Source organism: Mobula hypostoma, chromosome 4 (assembly GCF_963921235.1).
Source record: "Mobula hypostoma chromosome 4, sMobHyp1.1, whole genome shotgun sequence".
NCBI classification, from domain to species: Eukaryota; Metazoa; Chordata; class Chondrichthyes; order Myliobatiformes; family Myliobatidae; genus Mobula; species Mobula hypostoma.
In genome coordinates, this window is record NC_086100.1 from 197,584,901 (window position 1) to 197,612,407 (window position 27,507).

The 27,507-nt window shown below is 45.0% G+C and overlaps 1 protein-coding gene across 2 annotated transcripts in view; it reads right to left on the minus strand.

The window, feature by feature from the left end:
• The window catches only part of LOC134345858 (sepiapterin reductase-like), a 73,337-nt gene extending 52,675 nt beyond the window's left edge, over positions 1 to 20,662 (minus strand). The window contains exon 1 of one of the 2 annotated variants that reach the window (XM_063047174.1): positions 20,126 to 20,640. In XM_063047174.1, coding sequence (XP_062903244.1) covers positions 20,126 to 20,420 — 295 coding nt within the window. In that variant the 5' untranslated portion in view covers positions 20,421 to 20,640. Of the gene's footprint in view, positions 1 to 20,125 lie in introns of both variants that reach the window. The other variant, XM_063047172.1, reaches the window with a different exon arrangement.
• Positions 20,663 to 27,507: the final 6,845 nt, after the last annotated feature.

The following is a 27,507-nucleotide window of genomic DNA, read 5'->3' on the forward strand; positions in this document are numbered from 1 at the left end:
TCAGTGGACTACAATTATACACCTACTGATTCCCACAGCTATCTTGGCTATACCTCTTCCCACCCTGTCTCCTGTAAAAATACTATTTCCTTTCCTCAGTTTCTTCATCTTTACCACATCTGTTCCCAGGATGAGGCTTTCCTTTCTAGGACATCAGAGTTGTCCTCTTTCTTCAAAGAGTGGGGTTTCCCTTCTTCCACCATTGATGTTGCCCTTACCCGCATCTCCTCCATTTCTTGGACATCCACGGTCACCCCATCTTTCCGTCACCTTAACATGGATAGAGTTTCTCATGTCCTCTCCTACTATTCCACGCACCTCCACACTCAACAGATTATTCCCCACAACTCCCGTCATCTTCAGTGGGGTCCTACTACCAAACACATCTTTACCTCCCCCCACTCTCTGCTTTCCACAGGGATTGCTCCCTCCATGACTTGCTTTTCCACACATCCTTTCCCACTAATTGTCCTCATTGCACGTACTCCTGCAAGCAACAGAAATGCTACACCTGCCCATTTACCTCCTCCCTTACTTCTGCTCAGGGTCCCAAATTGTCCTTCTAGGTGAGGCAACACTTCACCCGTGGAGTCGTCTGTTGTGTACATTACTCCCAATGCGGCCTCCTCCGAGACCTGACAGAAGTTGGTCAAGCACCTCTGTCAAAAGCAGAATTTCCTGGTGGTCAGCCATTTTAATTCCTACCCCTTATACAATATTCCTATACCGCAGAGATCATTCTAATTGGCTGCATCACCGTCTGGTATGTGGGGGACTACTGCACAGGATCGAAATAAGCTGCAGAATTGCAAACTTCGTCAGCTACATCATGGGCATCAGCCTCCGTAGTGTCCGAGACATCTTCAAGGAGCAACTCCTCAAAAAGGCAAAATCCATCATTAAGGACCACCATCACCCAGAACATGCCCTCTTCTCACTGTTCCCATCAGAATGGGCATTGAGCCCATGGACATTACAGAATCAGAATCAGGTTTATTATCACCAGCATGTATCATGAAATTTGTTAACTTAGCAGCAGCAGTTAAATGCAATACATCATATAGAAGAAAAAAAATTAATGATAATAAGTAAATCAATTACAGTATATGTATATTGAATAGATTTTAAAAACGTGCAAAAAACCGAAGTACTGTATATTCAAAAAAGTGAGGTAGTGTCCAAGGGTTCAATGTCCATTTAGGTATCGGATGGCAGAGGGGAAGAAGCTGTTCCTGAATCACTGAGTGTGTGCCTTCAGGCTTTTGTATCTCCTACCTGATGGTAACAGTGAGGAAAGGGCTTACCTGGGTGCTGGAGGTCCTTAAAAATGGACATGCCTTTCTGAGACACCACTCCCTGAAGATGTCCTGGGTACTTTGTCGGCTAGTACCCAAGATTGAGTCGACTAAATTTACAACCCTCTGCAGCTTCTTTCGGTCCTGTGCCCCCCCCCCACCAACCCCAGACAGTGATGCAGCCTGTCAGAATGCTCTCCATGGTACAGCTATAGATGTTTGAGTGTATTTACCTCACAGCTTCTTTTAAATATTTATTTTTGCACTACTTTTAAAATTTAACTATTTTTTATATATACATTGTAATTCACAGCTTTTTCTCTATCATTATGTATTGCATTGCACTGCTACCACAAAGACAACAAATTTCACAATATATGCCGGTGATAGCCAGGGCATCAAAGGGTATGGGCTGAAAGCAGGGGAGTGGGGATGACTGGAAGGATTGGATCAGCCCATGTTTGAGCAGACTCGATGGGCCGAATGGTGTACTTCAGCTCCTATATCTTATGGTCTCATGGTGTTATGGTATTAAACCTGATTTCGATTCTGACTCAATCCCATTCTGTATGCCAAGATGAGGCCACTCTCAGGGTGGAGGAGCAACACCTCATATCCATCTGGGCAGCCTCCAATCGGATGGAATGAACATCCATTTCTCCTACTGGAAAATAGTTTCTCCCCCTTCTCTTTTCTTCTACCCCCCCCCCCCCCCGCCACACTGGCCACTCTTTTCTCTGGGATTATATCATAAATTCAGGGTTCTGTATATTAACACACACAAAATGCTGGAAGAACTCAGCAGTGTCGATGAAGGAAAATAATCAGTTCTGATGGCCTGATGAAGGGTCCTGGCCTGAAAGGCTGGCTATTTATCCCCTACACTGATACCGCCTGACATGCTGAGTTCCTCCAGTATTTTGTATGTGTTGCTCTGGATTTCCAGCATCTGCAGAATTTTGTGTTTATGTTGACCTATTCCTTACACTTTTCTGTGGTCAGCAGACCTGGAGATCCTGATCCCGAGAACATCCTTCCTGCATCTAATCTATCCTGTCCCGTGAGCATGTTGTAGGTTACAATGTGATCCTCTATCATATTCTACCGAGCTATACTCAGCAGGCCGCTTTATTAGATACCTCCTGTACCTAATAAAGTGGCCACTGATTGCATGTTCGTGGTCTTAAACCATAAGACCATAAGATATAGGAGCAGAATTAGGCCATTGGGCCCATCGAGTCTGCTCTTCCATTTCATCATGGCTGATCCAATTTTCTTCTCAGCCCCAATCTCCTGCCTTCTCCCCATGTCCCTTCATGCCCTGACCAATCAGGAATATATCAACCTCTGCCTGAAATATACATAAAGACTTGGACTCCACCGCTGCCTGTGGCAAATTATTCCACATATACACCACTCTTCTGCTACAAGGTTCAGCATGTTGTGTGTTCAGAGATGCTCTTCTGCACACCGATTTATAACGTGTGGCTATTTGAGTTACTGTCACCTTCTTGTCAGCCTGGCCATTCTCCTCTGGCCTCTCTCATTAACAAGGTGCTTTCGCTCACAGAGCTGCCGCTCACTGGATGTTGTTTGTCTCTTGCACCATTCTCTAATCTCTAGAGAATGTTCTGCGTGAAAATGCCAGGAGATCAGCGGTTTCTGAGATATTCAAACCACCCCGTCTGGCACCAGCAATGATTCCATGGTCAAAATCACTTACATCACATTTCTTCCCCGTTCTGATGCTTAGTCTGAACAACAACTGACCCTCTTAAGAGCATGGATCAATACATGGACATATGACATTGTGACCATTACAGACACTTGCATGTCTCAGGGGCAGGAATGGCTGCTGAGTGCGCCAGGCTTTAGATATTTCAGAGAGGACATGGAGGCAAAAGAGGTGGTGGAGTGGTATTGCTAATCAGGGATAGTGTCGCGACTGTAGAAAAGAAGGAAGTCATGGAGGGATTGTCTACTGAGTCAGAGTGGGCGGAAATCAGAAACAGGAAGGGGGCAATAACTCTACTGGGTGTTTTGATAGATCCCCCCCCCCCCAATGGTATCAGGGATATTGAGGAGCAGATAGGGAGGCAGATTCTGGAACAATGCAATAATAATAGGGTTGTTGTGATGGAAGATTTTAACTTTCCTAATATTGATCGGCAACCCCCTAGAGCAAGGGGTTTAGATGGGGTGGAGTTTGTTAGGTGTGTTCAGGAAGGTTTCCTGACACAATATGTAAATAAGCCATCTAGAGGAGAGGCTGTACTTGATCTGGTATTGGGAAATGAACCCAGTCAGGTGTCAGGTCTCTCGTTGAGAGAGCATTTTGGAGGTAGTAATCACAACTCTATCTCCTCTAACATAGCACTGGAGAGGGATAGGAGCAGACAATTTGGGAAAACATTTAATTGGGGTAGGGGGAAATGTGATGCTATTAGGCAGGGACTTGGGAACAGAAATTGAGAGCAGATGTTCTCAGGGAAGTGCATGGCAGAAATGTGGCAAATGTTCAGGAAATATTTGTATGGAAGCTCTGCATAGGTATGTTCCACTGAGGCAGGGAAAGGATGGTAGGGTTAAAGAACCATGGTGTACAAAGGATGTGGAAAATCTAGTTAAGAAGAAAAGAAAAGCTTATGAAAAGTTCAAGAAACTAGGCACTGTTTGAGCTCTAGAAAATTACAAGGTTTCTAGGAAGCAGTTTAAGAATGGAATTAGGGGAGCCAGACGGGGCCATGAGAAGGCCTTGGTGAACAGGATTAAGGAAAACCCCAAGGCATTCTACAAGTATGTGCAGAGCAAGAGGATGAGCCATGCGAGAATAGGACCAATCAGGTGTGATAGTGGAAACATGCATGGAGTCGGAGGAGGTAGAGAAGGTAATTAATGAATACTTTGTTTCAGTATTCACCAGAGAAAAGGACCTTGGCAATTGTTCCCTTGTTCAAGAAAGGGAGTAGAGATAACCCAGGAAATTATAGACAGAGTGTCTTACTTCAGTGGTGGGCAAGTCATTGGAGAAGGTTCTGAGAGGCAGGATTTATGAGCATTTGGAGAGACATAATCTGATTAGAAATAGTCAGCATGGCTTTGACAAGGCTAGGTCATGCCTTACGAGCCTGAATGAATTCTTTGAAGATGTAACAAAACACATCGATGAAGATAGAGCAGTGGATATAATGTATATGGATTTCAGTAAGGCATTTGGTAAGGTTCCCCATGCAAGGCTCATTCAGAAAGTAATGAGGCATGGGATCCAAGGAGACCTTCCTTTGTGGATCCATAAATGACTTGCCCACAGAAGGCAAAGGGTAGTTGTGGATGGTTCGTATTCTGCACGGAGGACGGTGACCAGTGGTGTTCCATAGGGATCTGTTATGGGACACCTGCTTTTTGTGATTTTTATAAATGACCTGGATGAGAAAGTAGAAGGGTGGGTTCTTAAGTTTGCTGGTGACAGAAAAGTTGGGGATAGGCTGGAGGGTTGTCAAAGGTTACAGCGGGACATCGATTGGATATAGAACTGTTCTGAAAAGTGGCAGATGGGCTTCGACCCAGATAAATGTGAAGTGCTTCATTTCAGTAAGTCAAATTTGAAGACAGAATATAATATTAATAGTAAGACTCTTGGCAGTGTGGAGGATCAGAGGGATCTTGGGTCTGTGTCCATAGGACACTCAAAGCTGCTGCGCAGGTTGACAGCATTGTTAAGAAGGTGTACGGTGTGTTGGCCTTCATCTATGGTGGGATTGAGTTCAAGAGCCATGAGGTAATGTTGAAGCTATATAAGACCTTAGTTAGACCCCACTTGGAGTACTGTGTTCATTTCTGGTCACCTCACTACAGGAAAGATGTGGATAGAGAGGGTGAAGAGGAGATTTACAAGGATGTTGCCTGAATTGGAGAGCATGCATTTTGAGAATAGATGAGTGAACTTGGCCTTTTCTCCTTGGAGCGACGGAGGATGAAAGGTGACCTGATAGAGGTGTATAATATGATGAGGGGCATTGATCGTGTGGATAGTCAGAGGCTTTTTGCCAGGGCTAAAATGGCTAATATGAGGGGGCATAGTTTTAAGGTGCTTGAAAGTAGGAACAATGGGGATATCAGAAGTACATTTTTCACAGAGAGTGGTGGACGCATGGAATGTACTGCCAGCGACGGTGGTGGAGGTGGATATAATAGGGTCTTTTAGGAGACCCTTAACTGGGTACATGGAGCTTAGAAAAATAGAGGGCTATGTGATAGGGAAATTCTAGGCAGTTTTTAGAGTAGGTTACATGGTCAGCACAACATTGTGGGCCAAAGGACTTGTAATGTGCTGTAGATTTCTATGTTCGAAATTCTATACTCAAACCACCCCGTCTGGCACCAACAAGCATTCCACAGTCAGTCACATAGATCACATTCTTCCCCATTCCGATGTTTGGCCTGAACAACAACTGAATCTCTTGACCATGTCTGCATGCTTTGAGCTGCTGCTACATGATTACACATTAGATTTTTCATTATCGAGCAGGTGTACAGGTGTAACAAAGTGGCCACTGAACGTAAGTTCTCTGTCTATTCCTCTGAACTCCAATGAATATAAGATGGATTAACCCAATCTCTCTTTGGATGTTAGTCCTGTTGACCCAGGAATCAGATCGAACATCCCAGGGATCAGTATATCCTTCACTGAGCTCCCCCCTCAGCAAGAATATCCTTCCTCACATTAGGAGGCCAGAACTGTACACAATGGTGGGTGCGGGGGTGGGGGGAACTAGGAATTATGATGTACTGGGCAGGATCTTGAGAACATTAATTGGGAACAGATATACTCAGGGAAATACACAATGGAAATGTCGAGGTTGTTTGGATAGATTTGTACCATTGGGATAAGGAAAGGATGATAGGGTGAAGGAACCGAGGTTGACCAGAGATATGGAATATCTATTCAAAGGGAAGAAAGAAGCTTACTTAAGGTTTAGAAAACAAGAATATGATAGGGCTCTAGAGAGTGACAAGGTAGCAGGAAGGAGCTTAAGAATGCAGTTAGCAGAGCTAGAAAAACGATGAGAAGGTGAGTTAAATTGAAGAAAATCTGAACATGTTCAATTCATATGTGAAGAACAGAAGGATGACTAGAGCGTGGGTAGGACTGATCAGCAATAGAAGAGAAAACCTGTGCCTGGTGTCAGAGGAGGTAAGAGATATCCTTAATGAATAATTTGTTTCAGTATTCACAAATGAGAGGGATCTTGACATCCATGAGGACAATATAATATAGGCTGATATGCCAGAACATGCTGACATTCAGAAAGAGGATGTGCTGGAACTTTTAAAAAACATTAAGATAGATAAGTAAATAAACATAACAGATTCTGCAGATGCTGGAAATCCAGAGCAACACACTCAAAATGCTGGAGGAACTCAGCAGGTCAGGCAGTGTCTATGAAAGGGGATGAACAGGCAATGTTTTGGGCTCAGACCCTTCAAGTCTGGCATTGAATAAATAAGTCCCCAGGCCCAGACAGGATATACTCCAAGTTACTGCAGGATGACTTTGGTGATGATCTTCAAAGTTCAAGGTAAGTTTGCTATCATAGTACGTATATGTTGCCATATATAACCCTGAGATTCATTTTCATAGTAGAACAAGGAAACACAATAGAATTGATGAAAAATTGCACACAAAGACTGACAAACAACTGTTGTGTAAAATAAGACAAACTGTGCAAATACAAAAAGTAAATAATAATAGTAATAATAATCTTGATCCAAAATCGATCTGAAAAATTTACAAAGAAAACTAAGAACTGAAATGACAAATTTCACAAAACGTTATGTTCACTCGAATGTGCTTAGATTAACACGACCTAGGACAGAAGGGAGAAGAGGAACAGCAGACATTAAAAATAAACGCAACACAAAAAGGACATATTTTCACCAACAAAATCAGGATTCAGCACTCCACACAAGCATATGCAATCCTCGTGAGAAGTACACACCACTGAATTTAAGTGTGAACACAACCCAGAAAAATGAAGAAATTATCACTATTGAAGAAAAAGTTGACCTATCGAAAAGTATGACCATCCATGGAAGACATCCTCATGATCTGAGCAGACTAGATGTCAACAAGGAAGTGTCGAACGCCTGGCTCAGAGTTGGAGACCTCTTCCCAGAAACAGAAGGGTTCCTTGTGGCACTACAGAACCAGGTAGTTAACACAAAATATTATCAAAGCTGCATAATAAAGGACCAACAAATTCAAGATGATAAATGTAGAAAATGACCGGACTTCTTTGGGTCAAGGTGACGCCAGTGTACAATGCTCTTGGTCAACATCATCCAGATAGCCCACGAAAATGTCTATTTTACTTCTTTTGTGTCTAGTTTTCATCTTAAATGTGTTTCTGGGACAGTTAGACCCTGTGATATACAGTTTGGAGATCAATTGACTGATCCAATGCTTTGCTGTCTCTGAGATGATTCTGGGAAGCGAGCCTGTACTTGGGCGGCCTGGATGCGAAGAAGCTTCAAGATGGGGGGTGCACGGGCCAATGTTCGACTCCATTTCACAAATTAAAGCATCCATTAGTCACCGATTAAAGTGTTGAGGAAGATTGAGACATTGACATGAATGCGGAAGGCCAGAGAGAGTTCAGTACTGCCTGCCAACCATGTCTGTGAGCAGCCTATCACTGTGTGAATGGCTGTGGCAGGCGGGTAGACCTCTGCCTCGTGTGGTGTCCCTCTCCTTTGATGAATGTCGTTGATGTCGGAGGATGGTATTGTGGTTCTGTATTTATGGATTGCACTGTGGATTTTTTCAGACTTATCATTTTTATATTCTGTGTTTTCGCCCATTTCTTTCAGTTATTTTGGTGCCGGGGGGTTGGGGGTCAATGTTCTTGTTCCATTTTGTATGGGGTGTGGGGTTTAGGGGTCGATGTCCTTATTCTGCTTTGTACGGAAAACGGAGTTTGAGGGTTGATGATTGGAATGCTGTTTTTTTTGTGTGTGGGGGTTGGGGGTCAATGTTCTTGTTCCATCTTGTATGGGATGTGGGGTTTGAGAGTTGATGTTCTTATTCCATTTTGTACAGGAAGGGGAGTTTGAGGGTTGATGATTGGGATGCTGTTCTTTTTGTGCGGTTGGGTGGGTTTGATGTTTCTCTCTGAACTATTTTCATATTCTTTCTTTGTTTCATGGCTATCTGGAGAAGATGAATCTCAGAGTTGTATACAGATACATACTTCGATAATAAATGAACCTTTAAACTTCTTGAACCTTTGCCAAGAGAAACCAGAAACAATCCAACAGTTTACAGGATCCTGTAGCGGTTTAACTCAATCTGATTACTACATAGGCACAATCAAGTGGCAAACATCATTCACCAAAATCTTGCTTTAGAATACAAACTCAACAAGAAACCACACCTAACTATAAATACAAGCCTGATCCTTTAGAGTCAGAAGCCCACAAATTGTATTCTGACTAATCCGTTATTACAGATAGGACAATCCATAATAATCCTCTAGATATAATATTACAGGATAAACAAGCAAGAACAACTTACTGAATAGATATAGCCATTCCAAACACACATAACATATAGAAATCAATAAGTGAAAAACTCCAGAAATATGCTGAATTAAAAGAGGAAATTGAAAGAGTTTAGAACATGGACAGGGTATACATTGCCCCGATAGTAATATCTACAACTGGTATCATCCCACAGTCACTACACAATAGCATTAAACAATTAAGGCTACACAGCAATATCTATGTAAATCTTCAGAAAGCCACAATACTAAACAGTACTAGAATAGTCTGAAATTTCCTAGCAATTGGCAACTAAACCTGCTTGGCTATGCCGTACCTCAGGTTTTACCAGCTTGAGCTGAGAAAACAATAAAGAATAATAATAATAATAATAATTAAGAAAATAAGTAACTAAATAAAACAGAGAAAATAAGTTGTGGAATCCTTGTAAGTGAGTCTATAGGTTATGGAATCAGATTTGTGTTAATTATCCACGCTGGTTCAAGATCTGACAGTTGAAGGGTAATAACTGTTCCTGAACCTGGTGGCGTGGGACCCTAGGCTTCTGTACTTCATTCCTAATGGCAGCAGTGAGAAGAGACCATGGCCTCGTTGGTGAGGATCCTTGATGTTTGCTGCATTCTTTTGGCAGCTCTTCCCTGTCAGAGAGCCTGTGTGGCAATTTTCTCATGCAGAAAGTGTCAACGATCACCGACCGGGATTCAATTTCCCCCTCCTACCCCACCTGTAAGGAATTTGTATGTTCTCCGCATGATCGCTGTGGTTTCCTCCAGGTGCTCTGGTTTCCTCCTATATTCTAAAGACATGCAGGTTAGGGCTAGTAAGTTGTGGATATGCTCTTTTGGCATTGGAATAGTTGAAACTTTTGCGGGCTGCCTCCAGCACAATGCTCAGGCTGTGTAGGTCGTTGACATTAACAAAGCATTTCACCGTATGTTTTGATTGCATGGGACAAATAAAGATCATCTTTCTGTCTTTACATACTGGATGAGGCAGTCACATTAGCAACGTTTAAAAAACCAACCAGAGAAGTCAGCGGGTGGATGACGTTTAGAGCACTCTGGGCCAAACTCAGACCGGTGGATCTAACTTGCTGAACAACATGGTCAGCATGGACGAGTTGGTTTGAAGGGCCTCTTTCCATGACGTGTGCCTCACTCTGTGACTCACAACCAGTTATCTAGTTGGCGATTCGAATGACTTGCATCTGATCTATAGCTGCAAATTGAAAACAACTTATTGACTGTGAAATCATTACAGTGTGAAAAACACGCTGTATTTTCTTCCTTTTCTCTAGTTCAGCCACAATGCAAATCCTAGCTGTAGTACTAGCAGCCTACCAGCACCATGAATCATACAACGAGCTGATGCACACAGCTCTCTGAGCTTGTTCCTCTACAACTAACCTCTGGCATCAGATGATCTCCTGAAAAGCTATCACCCCGCATTGAAGATGAGCTCACAGCCTGCTATGGAAACACCAAGGCCCAAGAACAGAAGAGCCTACAAAAGGAGGTGGATACAGCCCTGTCCATCACAGGAAAAGCCCTCCCCACCATTGAGCACATCTACAAGCAGAGACACCACAAGAAAGCAGCATCCATCCTCAAGGACCTCCACCACCCAGCCCACGCTCTGTTTACTTACTTATTGAGATATAGCACAGAATAGGCCCTTTCGACTTTTACAGCCACACTCACCAAATGACTCCCAGTTTAACCCCAGCCTGATCACGGGGACAATTTACAATGACCAAATATCCTGCTAACCGGAGCACCAGGAGGAAATCCATGCACTCACAGGGGAGATGGGCAAACTCCTTAGAGAGAGTGGTAGGAATTCTCACTGCTGCCGTCAGCAAAAAGGGAACATGAGCCTCAGGACGCACACCACCAGGTCCAGAAACAGTTATTTCCCTTCAGCTGTGAGACTCTTGAACCAGTGTGGAGAACTTCACTCACCTCAACTCAAAACTGATTCCGCAACCAATGGACTTACTTTCAAAGACTCATGTTCTCAGTACTGTTTATTATGAATTCGATATTAATTTGCACAGTGTGTCGTCTTTTTCACATTGGTTGTTTCTCAGTCTCTGTGTGTAGTTTTTCATCGACTCTATTCCATTTATTTGTTCTACTGTGAATGCCCGCAAGAAAATTAATCTCTAAAGGTAAATTTGTTATCAGAGTACAAATATGTCACCATATACAACCCTGAGATTTGTTTTCTTGTGGGAATTCACAGTACACAGTAAATCCAAGAAACACAATAGAATGAATGAAAGACCGTACCCAACAGTACGGGCAAACAACCAATGTGCAAAAGACAAAAAAAAATAGTAATAATAAATAAATAAGCAATAAATATGGGGAACATGAGATGAAGAGTCCTTGAGAGCGAGTCCATAGGTTGTGAGAACAGTTCTGCGATGGGGTGAGTGAAGTTAAGTGAAGTTATCCCCTCTGATTCAAGATGGTTGAGAGATCATTCCATATATTGAATATTGAAAGAGCTAGTTAGAGTGGATGTGGAGAGGATGTTTCCTACAGTGGGCGAGTCAAACCAGAGGGCACAGCCTCAGAATAGAGGCAAGCCCATTTAGAACAGAGATGAGGAGGAATTTCTTTAGCCAGATGGCAGTGAATATGTGGAATTTATTGCCACTGATGACCATAAGACCATAAGACGTAGGAGCAGAGTTAGGCCATCTGGCCCATCAAGTCTGCTCCACCATTCAATCATGGCTGATCCTTTCTTTCTCTCCTCCTCAATCCCAGTTCTCAACCTTCTCCCTGTAACATTTGATGACACGTCCAATCAAGAACATATCAATCTCTGCCTTAAATATACCCAACGACCTGGCCTCCACAGCCGCATGTGGCAACAAATTCCACAAATTCACCACCCTCTGGCTAAAGAAATTTCTCCACATCTCTGTTTTGAAAGGGCATCCCTCTATCCTGAGGCAGTGCCCTCTTGTCCAAGACTCTCCCACCATGGGAAACATCCTTTCCGCATCTACTCTGTCTAGACCTTTCAACATTCGAAAGGTTTCAATGAGATCCGCACCGCCCCCCCATCCTTCTAAAGTCCAGTACAGACCCAGAGCCATCAAACGTTCCTCGTATGATAACCCTTTCATTCCTGGAATCATCTTTGTGAATCTCCTCTGGGCCCTCTCCAATGCCAGCACATCTTTTCTAAGATGAGAGGCCCAAAACTGTTCACAACACTCAAGTGGAGGCCGAGTCATTGGGTATATTTAAAGCAGAGTTTGATAGGTTCTTGATTAGTCAGGTGTCAAAAGTTACGTGGAGAAGGCAAGAGAATGGGGTTGACAGGGATGAAATGGCAGAACAGACTCAATGGGCCAAATGGTCTGGTTCTGCTTCTCAGCCTTATGACCTTCATAATTTTATCGAGGTAATACAGAGAAAAGCAAATGCAGAATATAGTGTTGCAGTTACAGAAAATGCAGTGCAGGCATCTGCAAACATTTGCACTCACAACATACAAAACATGCAAACACATCTGGACTTACAAACACAAAAGCATGAACAGGCACATAAGCACATGAATTAGAAGCAGGAGACCTTCGACCATAAAAGAATGAGGGGCAACCAGAGGGTAGTCTGTATACGGAATGCGCTGCCAGAGAAAGTGGTTGAGGCAGTTACATTAATAGCATTTAAAAGGATCTTGGACAGAAACATGAGCAGGAAACATTTAAAGGCATATGAGGCAAATGTGAATAAATGACTCTAGCTCAGAATGGAATCCTGGTTGGCATCAACCAGATGGGCCGAAGATCCTGCTTCCATACTGCACGACTCTATGAATCTGCGGCTTCTTGACAGCAGAGTTTCTGTAGAAGCACACAAAATGTTAGAGGAATTCTGCAGGACCAAACGTTGACTGTTTATTTCTCTCCATAGATGGTGCCTGACCTCCTGAGTTCCTCCAGCATATTGTGCATGTTGCTCTGGATTTCTAGCATCTGCAGAATTTCTTAAAAAAAAATTCTGAAGAGCCCACGTTTCTCACCAAAGCCCCTCCACATCTCCGTGCATTGTTTCCCTCACTCCACATTTTCATGACTACCCTCACCCTCTTCACCTGCACTGCCCATGAACGAAGCAGTTACCCGAGTCACACCAGATTACAGAAGGAGGCTGCAGCTTGTCTCTGTCTGTGATCAATGCTGCAAAAGTAGTTCCTCTTTTCCTAGCTAACCACAATACCCTCAAACGACACCATATTGCTATAATTGCTTATAATCTACCCTGTAACAAGGAAATGTGTTCCTATCAGCCTTTGGCAGCTAGCTACCCATGTTCAAACACTTCCTGAACTTTGAAAACACTGATGATCACTGATGTATAAATATATTATCTTTATTTTTAAAAAAACCATGACGAACAGGAAGAATAGTCAAAGCTACGCTTTTAAAATAGTCGGAAAAAATCAAATTTTACCAAGGCCGAGCTTTATTTATTTTTTTGTGTTCCACGAGAGTTGGACAAGAGAGAGTTGTCATTGTAAGTAGAGCAGGGAAGGAACGAGAGGGTTGGAAGCATTGTCAGTTAATATTGAGACACTCACACATCATCAAATTGCACCCTGCTCAGAGAGAAAGGGGAACCAGGCATTAGTCTTGTGGGTGGGTCTGCAAATGGGTACACTATGGGGGTTTTATTTTTTTTTCTAATTATATTTAGCGATACAGCTCGGAATAGGCCCTTCCTGTCCTTCAAGCCACAACGCCCAGAAACCCCCAACAACTCCAATTTAATCCTAACCTAATCATGGGACAACTTACAATGACCAATTAACCTACCCAGTACAATATGTCTTTGGACTGTTAGAGGAATTCAGAGCACCCAGGGAAAGTACACACTGAGGGCTAACAGAGGATGTCGGAATTGAACTCCCAACTCTGGTGCCCTGACCATCGGAGTAATAGCATCATGTCAATCGCTATGCTGCTGAGTAACGATTTAAGGAACAGAGTTCTGACATCTGCTGAATCTGCTTCCATTGATGTCGTAGAGTCATAAAGTTGTACAGAATCAGAATCAACTTTAATATCACTGATATATGTCATGAATTTTGCTGTTTTGTGGCAAGAGCACAGTGTATTAAAAAAAACTATAAATTACAATACTCTGCCATGGATGGTGCCAAGCAACACACACAAAATGCTGAAGAAACTCAGTGAGCCAGGCACCATCTATGGAAAAAACTGTTGACTTTCTTCTTTTTTTCCAGTCCTGAAGAAGGTTCTCAGCACAAAACATTGACTGCTAACTCATTTCTGTAGATGCTGCCTGACCTGCCGAGTTCCTCCAGCATGCTGTGTGTGCGCTTTGGATTTCCAACATCTGCACATTTTGTCATGCACGTCCCAAGCCTGGCTGCAAGAGGAAGAGGATTGGACGTGGGGCTAGGAACCCCATCCTGTGAAAATCCAGTGCTACAGAACGCAACAGGAGCTCCAAAGGCCTCGTCCCTGGGAGAGGGAGTATCTTCGAAGGCGGGCTACACCTGAAGACAGCTTGAAAGACTGGCCCAGGACAGACGATTCTGGTGAGCTGCCGTTAGCAGCCTTCGTCTCAGTAGTGGTGATGGAAGAAGGAAAGAAATACATATTAAGAAAATTAAATTAAATAAGTAATGAAAGGAGAAAGCAAAAACAGTGAGGTAGTGTTCATGGACTATTCAGAAATCTGATGGTGGAGGGAAGGAAGCTGTCCCTAAAATATTGAGCATGTGTCTTCAGGCTCCTGTAGCTCCTCTCTAATGGTGGCAATGAGAAGAGACATGGGGGTCCTTAGTGGTGGATGCCACTTTCATTAAGGACATCATCGTCTTCGATATCAAGGAATCATAAAGTTAATAGAATCAGAATCAGGTTTTTCAGATATTTTTTCATTGGAGTGAATGAAATGAGAGGTAACTTGACAAAGGTGTATAAGATAACATGAGGCATGGATCGAGTAGATCGGCAGAGACTATTTCCCCATGGCCTTTCAGGCCCACAGCCCTATTCTCCCATTCACTCAAATCTACCGGGGCAGCATGGTAGCACAGTGAATGGTTGACCGTATATTCCTCTCCATTAAGGCTTCCTGACCTGCTGAGTTCCTCTGTCGTTAACTGCATGGGTTTCCTCTACACGTTCCGGTCTCCTCTCGTATTCCAAAGACGTACTGGTTGGTAGGTTAATTGGTCATTGTAAATTGTCCTGTGGTTAGGCTGGGGTTAAATAGGGGGTTGCAAGGCCAAAGGGACCTATTCTGTGCTGGATCTCAATAGATGGATAGATAGGTTAATAAATAAATGAATAAATAAGAAAGAATGAAAGAAAGAGTGGAAAGCTAGAGGCTTTTTCCCAGGGTGGAAAAGGCTAATGCAAGAGGGCACAATTTTAAGGTAATTTGAGGAAACTATGGGGGGGGGCGGTATCAGAGGTGTTTTTTTTGATACAGAATGGTGAGTGGATGGAACAGACTGCTGGGGCTGGTGGTATAAACAAATACATTAGGGGCATTTAAGAAACCCTTAGATTAGGTGCAAGGATAGAAAAATAGAGGACTATATAGGAGGGAGGGGTTAAGTTAATCTTACAGTAGGTTAAAAGGTAGGCACAACATCGTGGGCCAAAGGGCCTGTACTGTGCTGTAGTGTTCTGTGTTCTATGATTATTGCTACCGATATACAGGACTGTGCAAAAGTCTTAGGAACATATCTATAGCTAGGGTGCCTAAGACAGTACTGTATTTGTCAACGTGGAGCAGAGAGCCAGTTTGTAAATCTGGCGGGAGCAAAGGATGTTGGGAATGGCGAGGACGGAGCACTGCGGGAGGGATTTGGGACAGGTGGCAGAGAAGGAGTGCTAGAAGTGGGAAGGAGGGGGCAGCACGGTTGCAGGCACACCCAGCCCTGAGACACCAAGCAAGGTCATTTGATTCCAAACAATTGGTTTATTAATCATTACAGAATGTCTCTCTGGTGCTTCCCACTAACCCCTCTCCCTTCCCCTTTTCCGAACCATGATTTTACTCTCCCTGCCCCCTTCCCAATCTCAGTCCACAATAGAGACCCAGATCAGAATCAGGTTTATCATCACTCACATGCGTCATGAAATTAGTTTTTTTTTTGCTGCAGCAGTACAGTGCAATACAGAAAATTAGTGCAGTACTATGCGAAAGTCTTGGGCATCCTAGCTATATATAACACTTTTGCACAGGACCCTGTATGTTGTGAAATGTGTTGTTTTGTGGCAGCAGTACAGTAAAAGACACAAAACTTACTGTAAGTGACAATAAGGAATATAGAAAAATATTAAATAGTGCAAAAAGAGGGTAAAACAGTAAGGTAGTGCCCATGGGTTCAGGGAACGTTCAGAATCTGACAGCAGAGGGGAAGAAGCTGTTCTTAAAACTTTGAATGTGTGTCTTTGGGCTGCTGTACCTCCTCCCTGATGGTAGCAATAATTACAGCCTAGAAACAGGCCTTTCAGCCTAACTCGTCTAAGCCGAACTGAGTTAGTTACATTGACCTGTGTGAGGTCCATTTTCCTCCAAATTTTCCTATACATGGCCCAGCGAAATGTCTTATTTGTACTCACCGTCCTCTGAAAGCTTGTTGTATTTGCTCACCAGCCCATGTGTGGAATAGTAAAAACCAAACCACCCCAGTAAGTTTTCACCCTGCTACTAAAATATAGACTGTAAACGTACATTGATACATGCAGCGAGATGCGTCATTTAACATCATTGAGCAACACAGTCTAAGAGTCATGGTGCGGGAAACTATTGGAAGCCAGGGTGGGTTAGCCAAGACAGTAATACTGGGGGAGAGGACCAAAGCTGTCAGACAACAAATGTCTCAGACCCAATTGCTTATTCCCTCAGACAACCCATTTCTGATAGATCAGGTTGTTTTTAACACTAAGAGGAGAGGAATGACACAGGAAATACAATATTTAGCGCGGAAAGTAGAGTGGGCAGATGAATTGAGAGAAGTGTGGCTTTCGAGAATTCAAGAATTGGTGTCAAAGCCATTGGCGGTGGGTACCTGGAATGCACTGCCTAGGTGGTGGTAGAGGCAGATACATTAGGGACATTTAGGAAACATTTCGATTGGCACATGGATGTGAGGGAAATGGAAGGATATGGACACTGTGTGGACAGAAGAGATCAGTTTAATTGGCCATTTGATTACTAATTTAATTGGTACAGCACAACATTGTGGGCTGAAGGGCCTGTTCCTGTGCTTGTGCTGTGCTGTACTGGTCTATGTTCTGTGTCCTGGCCCTGTGAACCTCTCCTGTCCTTGTAGCAGTCCAAGTATCTTTCAAGTTGTTAACGTACACTCAATGGCCACTTCGTTAGACACCTCCTGTGGGTAGCGATGTGGCCCCTGAGTGTGTGTTCGTGCTTTTCTGCTGCTGTGGCCCATCCACTTCAAGGTTCGATGCGTTGTGAATTCAGAGATGCTCCTCTGCACACCACTGCTGTAACATGTTTATTTGAGTTACTGTCACCTTCCGGACAGCTTGAACCAGTCTGGCCATTCTCCCCTGACCTCTCTCTCTCATTAACAAGGCATCTTCACCATCAGAACTGCCACTCACTGGATTTTTTATTTGGTTTCCCACGGAATTTTCTGTAGACTCTTGAATCAGCAGCTTCTGAGATACTCAAAGCGCCCTGTACGGCACCAACAATCATTCCACAGTCAAAATCACTTAGATCACATTTCTTTGCCATTCTGATGCTTGGTCTGAACAACAGCTGAACCACTTGACCATGTCTGCATGCTTTTATGCATTGAGTTGCTGCCAGATGATTGGCTGATTAGATATTTGCATTAGGGAGCAGGTGTAGAGGCGCACCTAATGAAGCAGGCACTGTGTGTGTGTGTGTGTGTGTGTGTGTGTGTGTGAATTATAAGTTTCCTTTGAACTTTGACTTCTGTGTTATGTGACTATGGTAATTTGGCGATTCCATTATCCAGACCAATGGTAGTGAAGTATGCTGGGAACTCCCGCTCCATGGTCCCTCTCTGCAACCCTCTCGCATCTCACTGGGGTTTTACATTCAGAATCAGAACCAGGTTGAAAAGTTCAGGAATAGCGGAGCGAATGAGAACCGTGTGTACATTAACTCTAAGGGGAGAGGGGAGACCTGCTGTGAGGGAAGTAAGTACAGGAGGGCGAGGCGGGAGCCCGTCAGTGGTAGACAGAGGCACTTGCTCTTTCCAAGGCAGAACTCAAGGGTGAGTTGACACGTTTGACATCTCGCAGAAAGCAGAACCCCCACACTGAACATTCGCGGGCCCCTCACACGTTATTATTCGATCATTTTGTAAGCAACGCACAAGTCCCGAATCTTCGACACCCACACTTTCTCGCTGCAACTGTCATTCACACACGGATTTCCAGGCAGAGCTAACGAGGGAGTTTCTTGCCTCCATGCCCACTTCCTCACGAGCCTACTCCTATCGAGGATTCTGTCTCTCTCACACACACACAACTTCTCTTACCCGCTCTCTCACCCTTATTCTCCCTCCATCGCTCATATAACCATATAACCATTACAGCACGGAAACAGGCCATCTTGGCCCTTCCAGTCTGTGCCGAACTCTTACTCTCACCGAGTCCCACCGACCTGCACTCAGCCCATAACCTTCCATTGCTTTCCTGTCCATATAGCTATCCAATTTTACTTTAAATGACAACATCGAACCTGCCTCAACCACTTCTGCTGGAAGCTCGTTCCACACAGCTACCACTCTCTGAGTAAAGAAGTTCCCCCTCATGTTACCCCTAAACTTTTGTCCCCTAACTCTCAACTCATGTCCTCTTGTTTGAATCTCCCCCACTCTCAATGGAAAAAGCCTATCCACGTCAACTCTATCTATCCCCCTCATAATTTAAAAAACCTCTATCAAGTCCCCCCTCAACCTTCTACGCTCCAAAGAATAAAAACCCAACTTGTTCAACCTTTCTCTGTAGCTTAGGAGATGAAACCCAGGTAACATTCTAGTAAATCTGCTCTGTACTCACTCTCTCTCTCCCTCTGATTCACTCTGTGTCTGTCTCTCTTTCTCTCTCTTCCTCTCTCCCTCTCTCTCTCTGTGATTCTGTGTCTCTCTTTGTCTGCCTCTCTCTCTCATTCACTCTTTCTCTTTGTGTGTGTTTCTTTCTGTATCTCTCTCTCCTTTCTGTGATTCTCTTTCTACCTCTCTGTGCCTCTTCCTCTATCTCTTTGTGTATGTGTCTATCTGCATCTCTCTCTGTCACTCCCTCTCCCTGCGTGTGTGTCCCTGTCCCCCCTCTCTCTCCCTCGCTCTTTCTCTCCCTCACTGTGTCTCTGTTCCTCTCTCCCACGCTCTTTCTGTCTCTTTATCTGTATTTTTCTCTCTCACTCACTCATTCTAAGCGCAAGTTATTGGTTTTACGGTCATTCCCGCGCCACCGTTTCATTGTTTGTGGTTCTCCCTCCCTCTCTCCCGAGTCCCCGTGCCGTTCTGTTTAACGCTCCCATGACTAATTCCTTTTCCTTATTGTTGTCATTACTTGCCTTTTCGTTTCCTCTGCTTACTCTATTCCACATCTTCTTGCATTTTCTTCATTTCTCCACTCCCCTCTCGCTCCTCTTTCTGAACATCTCTCACCGCTCTCTCCATTCTCCTATCACCCGCTTTCCCTTTCCTTCCATTCTTTCTCTCCATCATTTTACTCTCCCTTCCACGCTCCCTCCCTCTTCACTATCTTCCCCTCCCACTCCTATATTCTCCATTCTCTCTGTCCTCCCTCCCTCTTTCGTGTTTCCCTCCCTCCCCCTCTAGTCTTTTCTCTCTCCTCTTTTAACTACTGCCCCTCGCTCCCTGCCCCCTCTCCAATCTCTTTTGGTTCCTCTTTCTCTCCTCCTACAATTCCTTTCTTTCTCCTTCTCCTTTCCCCGCCTTCTCCCTCTCAGCCCTTCTCTTTTCCCCTCCCAATATATATCTCCCCCTCTCCCTCCCACCATCTCGCTCTCTCTCACTCTACTTCTCTCTCCCTCGCTCTGTCTCTCCATCTCTTTCCCCCCTCCTCCCTCCTTTCCCACTCTCGCCACTCCCCTCTTTCCCTCCCTCCCTCTCTCGCCATTCCCTCCCTCCTTCTCTCTCCCTCCAGCTCCTACCTCCTCTCTCGCTCCTCACTCTCATCCTCCCTCCGCCCGGCACTTTCTCCCCCCTCCCTCCCGGTCAGTGCGCTTTACCTTCAGCCAGCGGTCTGTAGAGTTGATGCCCGAGTTCTCCCGAAGCCGGGCTGCTGGGGAGGAGAGAAGTCCTGTACAAGTGCGGGGCCAGACCGGGACTGACGTCCTGATACAACCCGCTTCTATAGCCGGGTGCCAGGGGAAGGAAAGGCGGCAGGACGGTGGGGAGAGCGGCGAGGTGCGGTGAGCTGGCGCGTTCCCGTCCCAGTATATCCTCGATGTAAAACGGCGTGGGGTGGACGGGGTTGGGGGCGAACAAGGAGAACTCGGGGGGCCAGGGGCCGCGGTACTGCATCCCAGAGCCCGGACAGTAACTTCACCTCGGAACAAAACCAACCAACGAGCTGATTGAAGTGTTAATGGACTCAGTTCCCCTCTCGCCGCCTCAACGAACGGTGCAGGCAACACACACTGGGCGGAGACTCCTACCCAAAGGCATCAACCCCAAACACTTTGGGGCCCAGAGACCCAGTCTCCCGCCAGTCGAAACCCATCGGATCACAACTTTCAAGAGTCATGAGTTAATCATTATGTGCCTTGTCGTGTGACTTGGGAGCATAGTCCTTGATCAGGGTTGTTCTTGACAATTGTTTCTACGGAAGTAGTTTGCAATTGCCTTCTTCTAGGCAGTGTCTTTACAACACGGGTGACCCCAAACATTATCAATACTCTTCAGAGATTGTCTGCCCTGATATCAGTGGTCACATAACCAGGACTTACGATATGCACCGGCTGCTGGTAAGACCATCCACCACCTGCTCCCGTGGCTTCACGTGACCGTGATTTTGAGGGGGGGGGGAGGTTAAGCAGGTGCTACACCTTGCCCAACGGAGACCGACGAGTTAGCAGAGGGAAGGAGCAGCTTGCACCTCCTTTGGTACAGGCGTATCTCCACCCCATCACCCACGAAGCACCACAGCACAGAAAGTCGCCTTTTGGCCCATTTAGTCATAGAACCATAGAACACTACAGCACAGAAAACAGGCCATTCGGCCCTTCTAGTCTGTGCCAAAACTTTATTCCACTAGTCCCATTGACTTGCACCCAGTCCATAACCCTCCAGACTGCTCCCATCCATGGATCTATCCAATTTATTCTTAAAACTTAAGAGTGAGACCGCTTTTACCACGTCAGATGGTAGCACGTTCCACACTCCCACCACTCCCTGAGTGAAGAAGTTCCCCCTAATGTTCCCCCTAACCTTTCCCCTTTCACCCTAAAGCCATGTCCTCTCGTATTTATTCCTCCTAATCTAAGTGGAAAGAGCCTACTCACATTTACTCTGTCCATACCCCTCATGATTTTGTAAACCTCTATCAAATCTCCCCTCATTCTTCTACGCTCCAAGGAATAAAGTCCTAACCTGTTCAATCTTTCCCTGTAACTCAACTCCTGAAGACCTGGCAACATCCTAGTAAATCTTCTCTGCACTCTTTCAATCTTACTGATATCCTTCCTACAGTTAGGTGACCAGAACTGCACACAATACTCCAAATTTGGCCTCACCAATGTTTTATACAACCTCACCATAACATCCCAACTCCTATACTCAGTACTTTGATTTATGAATGCCAGGATGCCAAAAGCCTTCTTTACAACCTGTCTACCTGTGATGCCACTTTCAGGGAATTATGTATCTGAACTTCCATATCCCTTTGTTCCTCCACACTCCTCAGTGCCCTACCATTTATTGTGTATGTCCTACCTTGATTTGTCCTTCCAAAATGCAACACCTCACACTTGTCTGCATTAAATTCCATCGGCCATTGTCTGGCCCATTTTTCCAGTTGGTCCAGATCCCTCTGCAAGCTTTGAAAGCCTTCCTCGCTGTTCTCAGCGCCTCCAATCTTAGTGTAATCAGCAAACTTGCTGATCCGATTTACCACATTATCATCTAGATCACTGATATAGACAACAAACAACAATGGCCCCAGCACAGATCCCTGAGGCACACCACTAGTTACAGGCCTCCAGTCTGAGAAATCCAGTTTACAACCTCTCCATGCTGAACTATTAGTATGCCTAGTATAGCAATCCTCACCGGATAATAGCCCTCCATACCCCTCCCATCCATGTGTTTGTCCAATCATCTCTTGAATGTTAAAACTCAACCACATCCCGCAGTTCTGCTGGCAGCTCAAGCGGTTCTTTATTATGTTCCCCTTAAACGTTTCACCTTTCAGCCTAACCCATGGACTCTGGTTTTTGTAATACCCAACCTCAGTAGAAAAATGCTTGTTTGCATTTATCCTATCTATGCCCCTCATGATTTTGTATACCTCTATCAAATGTCCCCTCATTCCCCTACACTCCAGGGAATAAGATCGTAACCTGTTCAACTTCTCCCTTGAATTCAGGTTCTCAAGTCTGGGTAACATACTTGTAAGTTTTCTCTGTGCTTGCAGTCTTATTTGCATCTTTCCTATATGTAGGTGACCACAACTGCACACAGTATTCCAAATCAGGCCTCACCAACATCTTATACAACTTCAACATAACAACCCATCTTCTGTACTCAAAACATATGAATGTGCCAAAAGTTCAAAGTTCACAGTAAATTTATTATCAAGTACATATGTGTCACAATATACAACCCTGAGATTCATTATCTTAGAAACATAGAAACATAGAAAACTTGCAGCACAATACAGACCCTTCGGCCCACAAAGCTGTGCCAAACATGTCCTTACCTGAGAAATTACCTAGGGTTACCCATAGCGCTCTGTTTTTCTAAGCTCCCTGTACCTATCTGGGAGTCTCTTAAAAGACCCTATCGTATCCGCCTCCACCACCGTCACTAGCAGCCCATTCCACGCACTCACTATTCTCCGTGTAACAACCTCTGACATCTCCTCTCTACCTACTTCCAAGCACCTTAAAACTATGCCCTCTTGTGCTAGCCATTTCAGCCCTGGGAAAAAGCCTCTGACTATCCACGCGATCAATGCCTTTCATTATTTTATACACCTCTATCAGGTCACCTCTCATCCTCTGTCGCTCCGAGGAAAAAAGGCCGAATTCACTCAACCTATTCTCATAAGGCATGCTCCCCAATCCAGGCAACATCGTTGTAAATCTCCTCTGCACCCTTTCTATGGTTTCCACATCCTTCCTGTAGTGAGGCAACCAGAACTGAGCACAGTACTCCAAGTGGGGTCTGACCAGGGTCCTATATAGCTGCAACATTACCTCTCAGCTCTTAAACTCAACCCCATGATTGATGAAGGCCTTCTTAACCACAGAGTCGACATGCGTAGCAGTTTTGAGTGTCCTATGGACTTGGACCCCAAGCTCCCTCTGATCCTCTACACTACCAGGAGTCTTACCATTAATACTATATTCTGCCATCATATTTGACCTACCAAAATGAACCACCTCACACTCATCTGGGTTGAACTCCATCTGTCACTTCTCAGCCCAGTTTTGCATCATATGAAGGTCCCGCTGTAACCTCTGACAGCCCTCCACACTATCCACAACACCTCCAACCTTTGTGTCATCAGCAAATTTACTAACCTTCCTTTCACTTCCTCATCCAGGTCATTTATAAAAATCATGAAGAGTAGGGGTCCCAGAACAGATCCCTGAGGCACATCACTGGTCACCGACCTCCATGCAGAATATGACCTGTCTACAACCACCTTTTGCCTTCTGTGGGCAAGCCAGTTCTGGATCCACAAAGCAATGTCCCCTTGGATCCCATGCCTCCTTACTTTCTCAATAAGCCTTGCATGAGGTACCTTATCTAATGCCTTGCTGAAATCCATATACACTACATCTACTGCTCTACCTTCATCAATGTGTTTAGTCACATCCTCAAAAAAGTCAATCAGGCTCGTAAGGCACGACCTGCCTTTGACAAAGCCATGCTGACTATTGCTAATCATATTATGACTCTCCAAATGTTCATAAATCCTGCCTCTCAGGATCTTCTCCATCAACTTACCAACCACTGAGGTGAGACTCACTGGTCTATAATTTCCTGGGCTATCTCTACTCCCTTTCTTGAATAAGGGAAAAAAGATATGCAACCCTCCAATCCTCCAGAACCTCTCCCGTCCTCATTGATGATGCAAAGATCATTGCCAGAGGCTCAGCAATCTCCTCCCTCGCCTCCCACAGAAGCCTGGGGTACATCCCGTCTGGTCCCGGTGACTTATCCAACTTGATGGTTTCCAAAAGCTCCAGCACATCCTCTTCCTTATTAGCTACATGCTCAAGCTTTTCAGTCCACTGTAAGACATCACTACAATCGCCAAGATCCTTTTCTGTAGTGAATACTGAAGCAAAGTATTCATTAAGTACCTCTGCTATCTCCGCCAGTTCCACGCACACTTTTCCACTGTCACACTTGATTGGTCCTATTCTCTCACATCTTATCCTCTTGCTCTTCACATACTTGCAGAATGCCTTGGGGTGTTACAATGGGGCGTTGGGGGTGGACCCAAGGGCAGGACACAGACACAGGGGGTAGCACTAACAGAAGTGTGTTTATTAATAGTTGCCAGGGAGGCCAGAGAGCGAGGTTAGGTGCTTACATGGATGTGAACGTTGGACAACAAACTGGAGGAGCCTGGACTCGGACTCGGACGCAGAACCTGGATTTGGACTCAGACGCGGAGCCGGGGCTCAGAGTTGGACACGGACGCGAAGCCGGGGCTCGAACTTGGACATGGAGCTGGGACTTGAACTTGGACATGGGACAACAAAACCAAACAAAGACAGACAATTCGTATCTTGGCTTGGAATAGCAGTAAACGGCCAGCAACACTCAGCTGGACATGAGACGACAAACTCAAACAACAGTCAATTAGTGTTTTGGCTCACAGTAGCGGCAAACGGCCTGGGTTCCTCAGCTGGACACGTGACGACAAAACCCAACAATGACAGACAATTCGTATCTTGGCTCAGAGCAGCGGCAAACAGCTGGCTAAACTCAGCTGGACACGAAAATGACAGAATTCACAAAGCGACCCCAGGCACCGAAGCAACTTAGAGTCCACTATTCTCGGCGGCCCAGAACGTGCGTTGCTGCACAGCTCAGGAGACGGACCAGCACTGAGTAAACGTAAACCAGAGTTTTCATCTGGTTCAGACGAAAATCAGGTGCCCTAATCAAGGAGCCCCGTAGAACACGGGGAAAAGGAAATTAACTGAAATGAGGAGTCAACGGACTGGACTGTGACATGGGGTTTTCCTTATTAGGCACCAAGGCCTTCTTATGGTCCCTTCTAGCTCTCCTAATTTCATTCTCAAGCTCCTTCCTGGCAACCTTGTTATTTTCTAGAGCTCCAACAGTATCTAGTTTCTTGAACCTTTCATAAACTTTTCTTTTTTTCATAACCAGATTTTCTACATCCTTTGCACACCATGGTTCTTTTACCCTACTATCCTTTTGCCACTTCAATGGAACATACCTATGCAGAACGCCATGCATTTCACTGAGAACATCTGCTCCCAGGTTCCTGACTTGGGGGCATCATATTTCCCCCTACCCAATTAAATGTTTTCCCAAATTGTTTGCTCCTATCCTTCTACTTTTTTGGAACAGACTGGTGCAAAGCTTGACCTGACGGCCTCCCGAAAACTCCACCAGGACTTAAGGGCGCAAGGGAAGGCAAAGCATCCCTCTAATAAGATCTACACCCAATCCTGGGGAAAAGATCCTGCTCTCAACTCTATTGATGCCTTGCATAGTTACATAAACTTCTATCAGATCTCCCTTAAACCTCTGCCGTTCCAGAGAAAACAACCAATGTTTGTCCAACTTCTCCTTATACCCTTATACTCCTTAATACCCTTATACCCTGTTGCCTCCTGGGTGCCAGGGTCCGGGATGTCTCTGACCGGGTGCACGACATCCTGGTACAAGAGGGAAAGTAGAAGTCGCGATACATGTTTGGACCAACAACATAGGCAGGAAGAGGGATGAGGTCCTGAAGTGTGAGTTTTGGGAACTAGGCAGAAGGCTGAAGAACAGAACCTCAGGGGTGGTGTTCTCAGGATTGCTGCCAGTGCTACGTGACAGTGATGGTAAGAATTGGAAGAGATGGCAGTTGAATGCGTGGCTGAGGAGTTGGTGCAGGGAGCAGGGTTTTAGATTTTTGGATCATTGGGATCTCTTTTGGGGAAGGTGGGACCTGCACAGATTGGATGGGTTGCACCTGAACTCGAGGGGGAGCAATATCCTTGCAGGTAGGTTTGCTAGCATGGTTTAGGAGGGTTTAAACTAATTTGCAAGGGGGATGGGACCCGGGGTGATAGAGCAGTGAAAGAAGTGTATGGAGTAAAGCCAGATCTAACATGCAGAGAGGCTTTGAGGAAAGAGAAGCAGAATAAAGGGTGTAAAGATAGTAAGGTAGAAGGGCTAAAGTGCGTGTACTTCAATGCAAGAAGCATCAGGAACAAAGGTGATGAACTGAGAGCTTGGATACATACATGGAATTATGATGTAGTGGCCATTACAGAGACTTGGCTGGCACCAGGGCAGGAATGGATTCTCAATATTCCTGGATTTCAGTGCTTTAAAAGGGATAGAGAGGGGGGAAAGGGGAGGAGAGGTGGTGTTATTGGTCAGGGATACTATTACAGCTACAGAAAGAGTGGGTAATGTAGCAGGATCCTCTTTTGAGTCAGTATGGGTGGAAGTCAGGAACAGGAAGGGAGCAGTTACTCTACTGCGAGTATTCTATAGGCCCCCTGGTAGCAGCAGAGATACCGAGGAGCAGATTGGGAGGCAGATTTTGGAAAGGTGCAAGGATAACAGAGTTGTTATCATGGGTGACTTTAACCTCCCTAATATTGATTGGCACCTGATTAGTTCCAAGGGTTTGGACGGGGCAGAGTTTGTTAAGTGTGTCAAGGACGGATTCTTGTCACAGTATGTGGACAGGCCGACTTGGGGGAATGCCACAATAGATCTAGTATCAGGTAACAAACCGGATCAGGTCACAGATCTCTCAGTGGGTGAGCATCTGGGGGAGAGTGACCACCGCTCCCTGGCCTTTAGCATTATCATGGAAAAGGATAGAATCAGAGAGGACAGGAAAATTTTTAATTGGGGAAAGGCAAATTATGAGGCTATAAGGCTAGAACTTGCGGGTGTGAATTGGGATGATGTTTTTGCAGGGAAATGTACTATGGATATGTGGTCGATGTTTAGAGATCTCTTGCAGGAGGTTAGGGATAAATTTGTCCCAGTGAGGAAGATAAAGAATGGTAGGGTGAAGGAACCATGGGTGACAAGTGAGGTGGAAAATCTAGTCAGGTGGAAGAAGGCAGCATACATGAGGTTTAGGAAGCAAGGATCAGATCGGTCTATTGAGGAATATAGGGAAGCAAGAAAGGAGCTTAAGAAGGGGCTGAGAAGAGCAAGAAGGGGG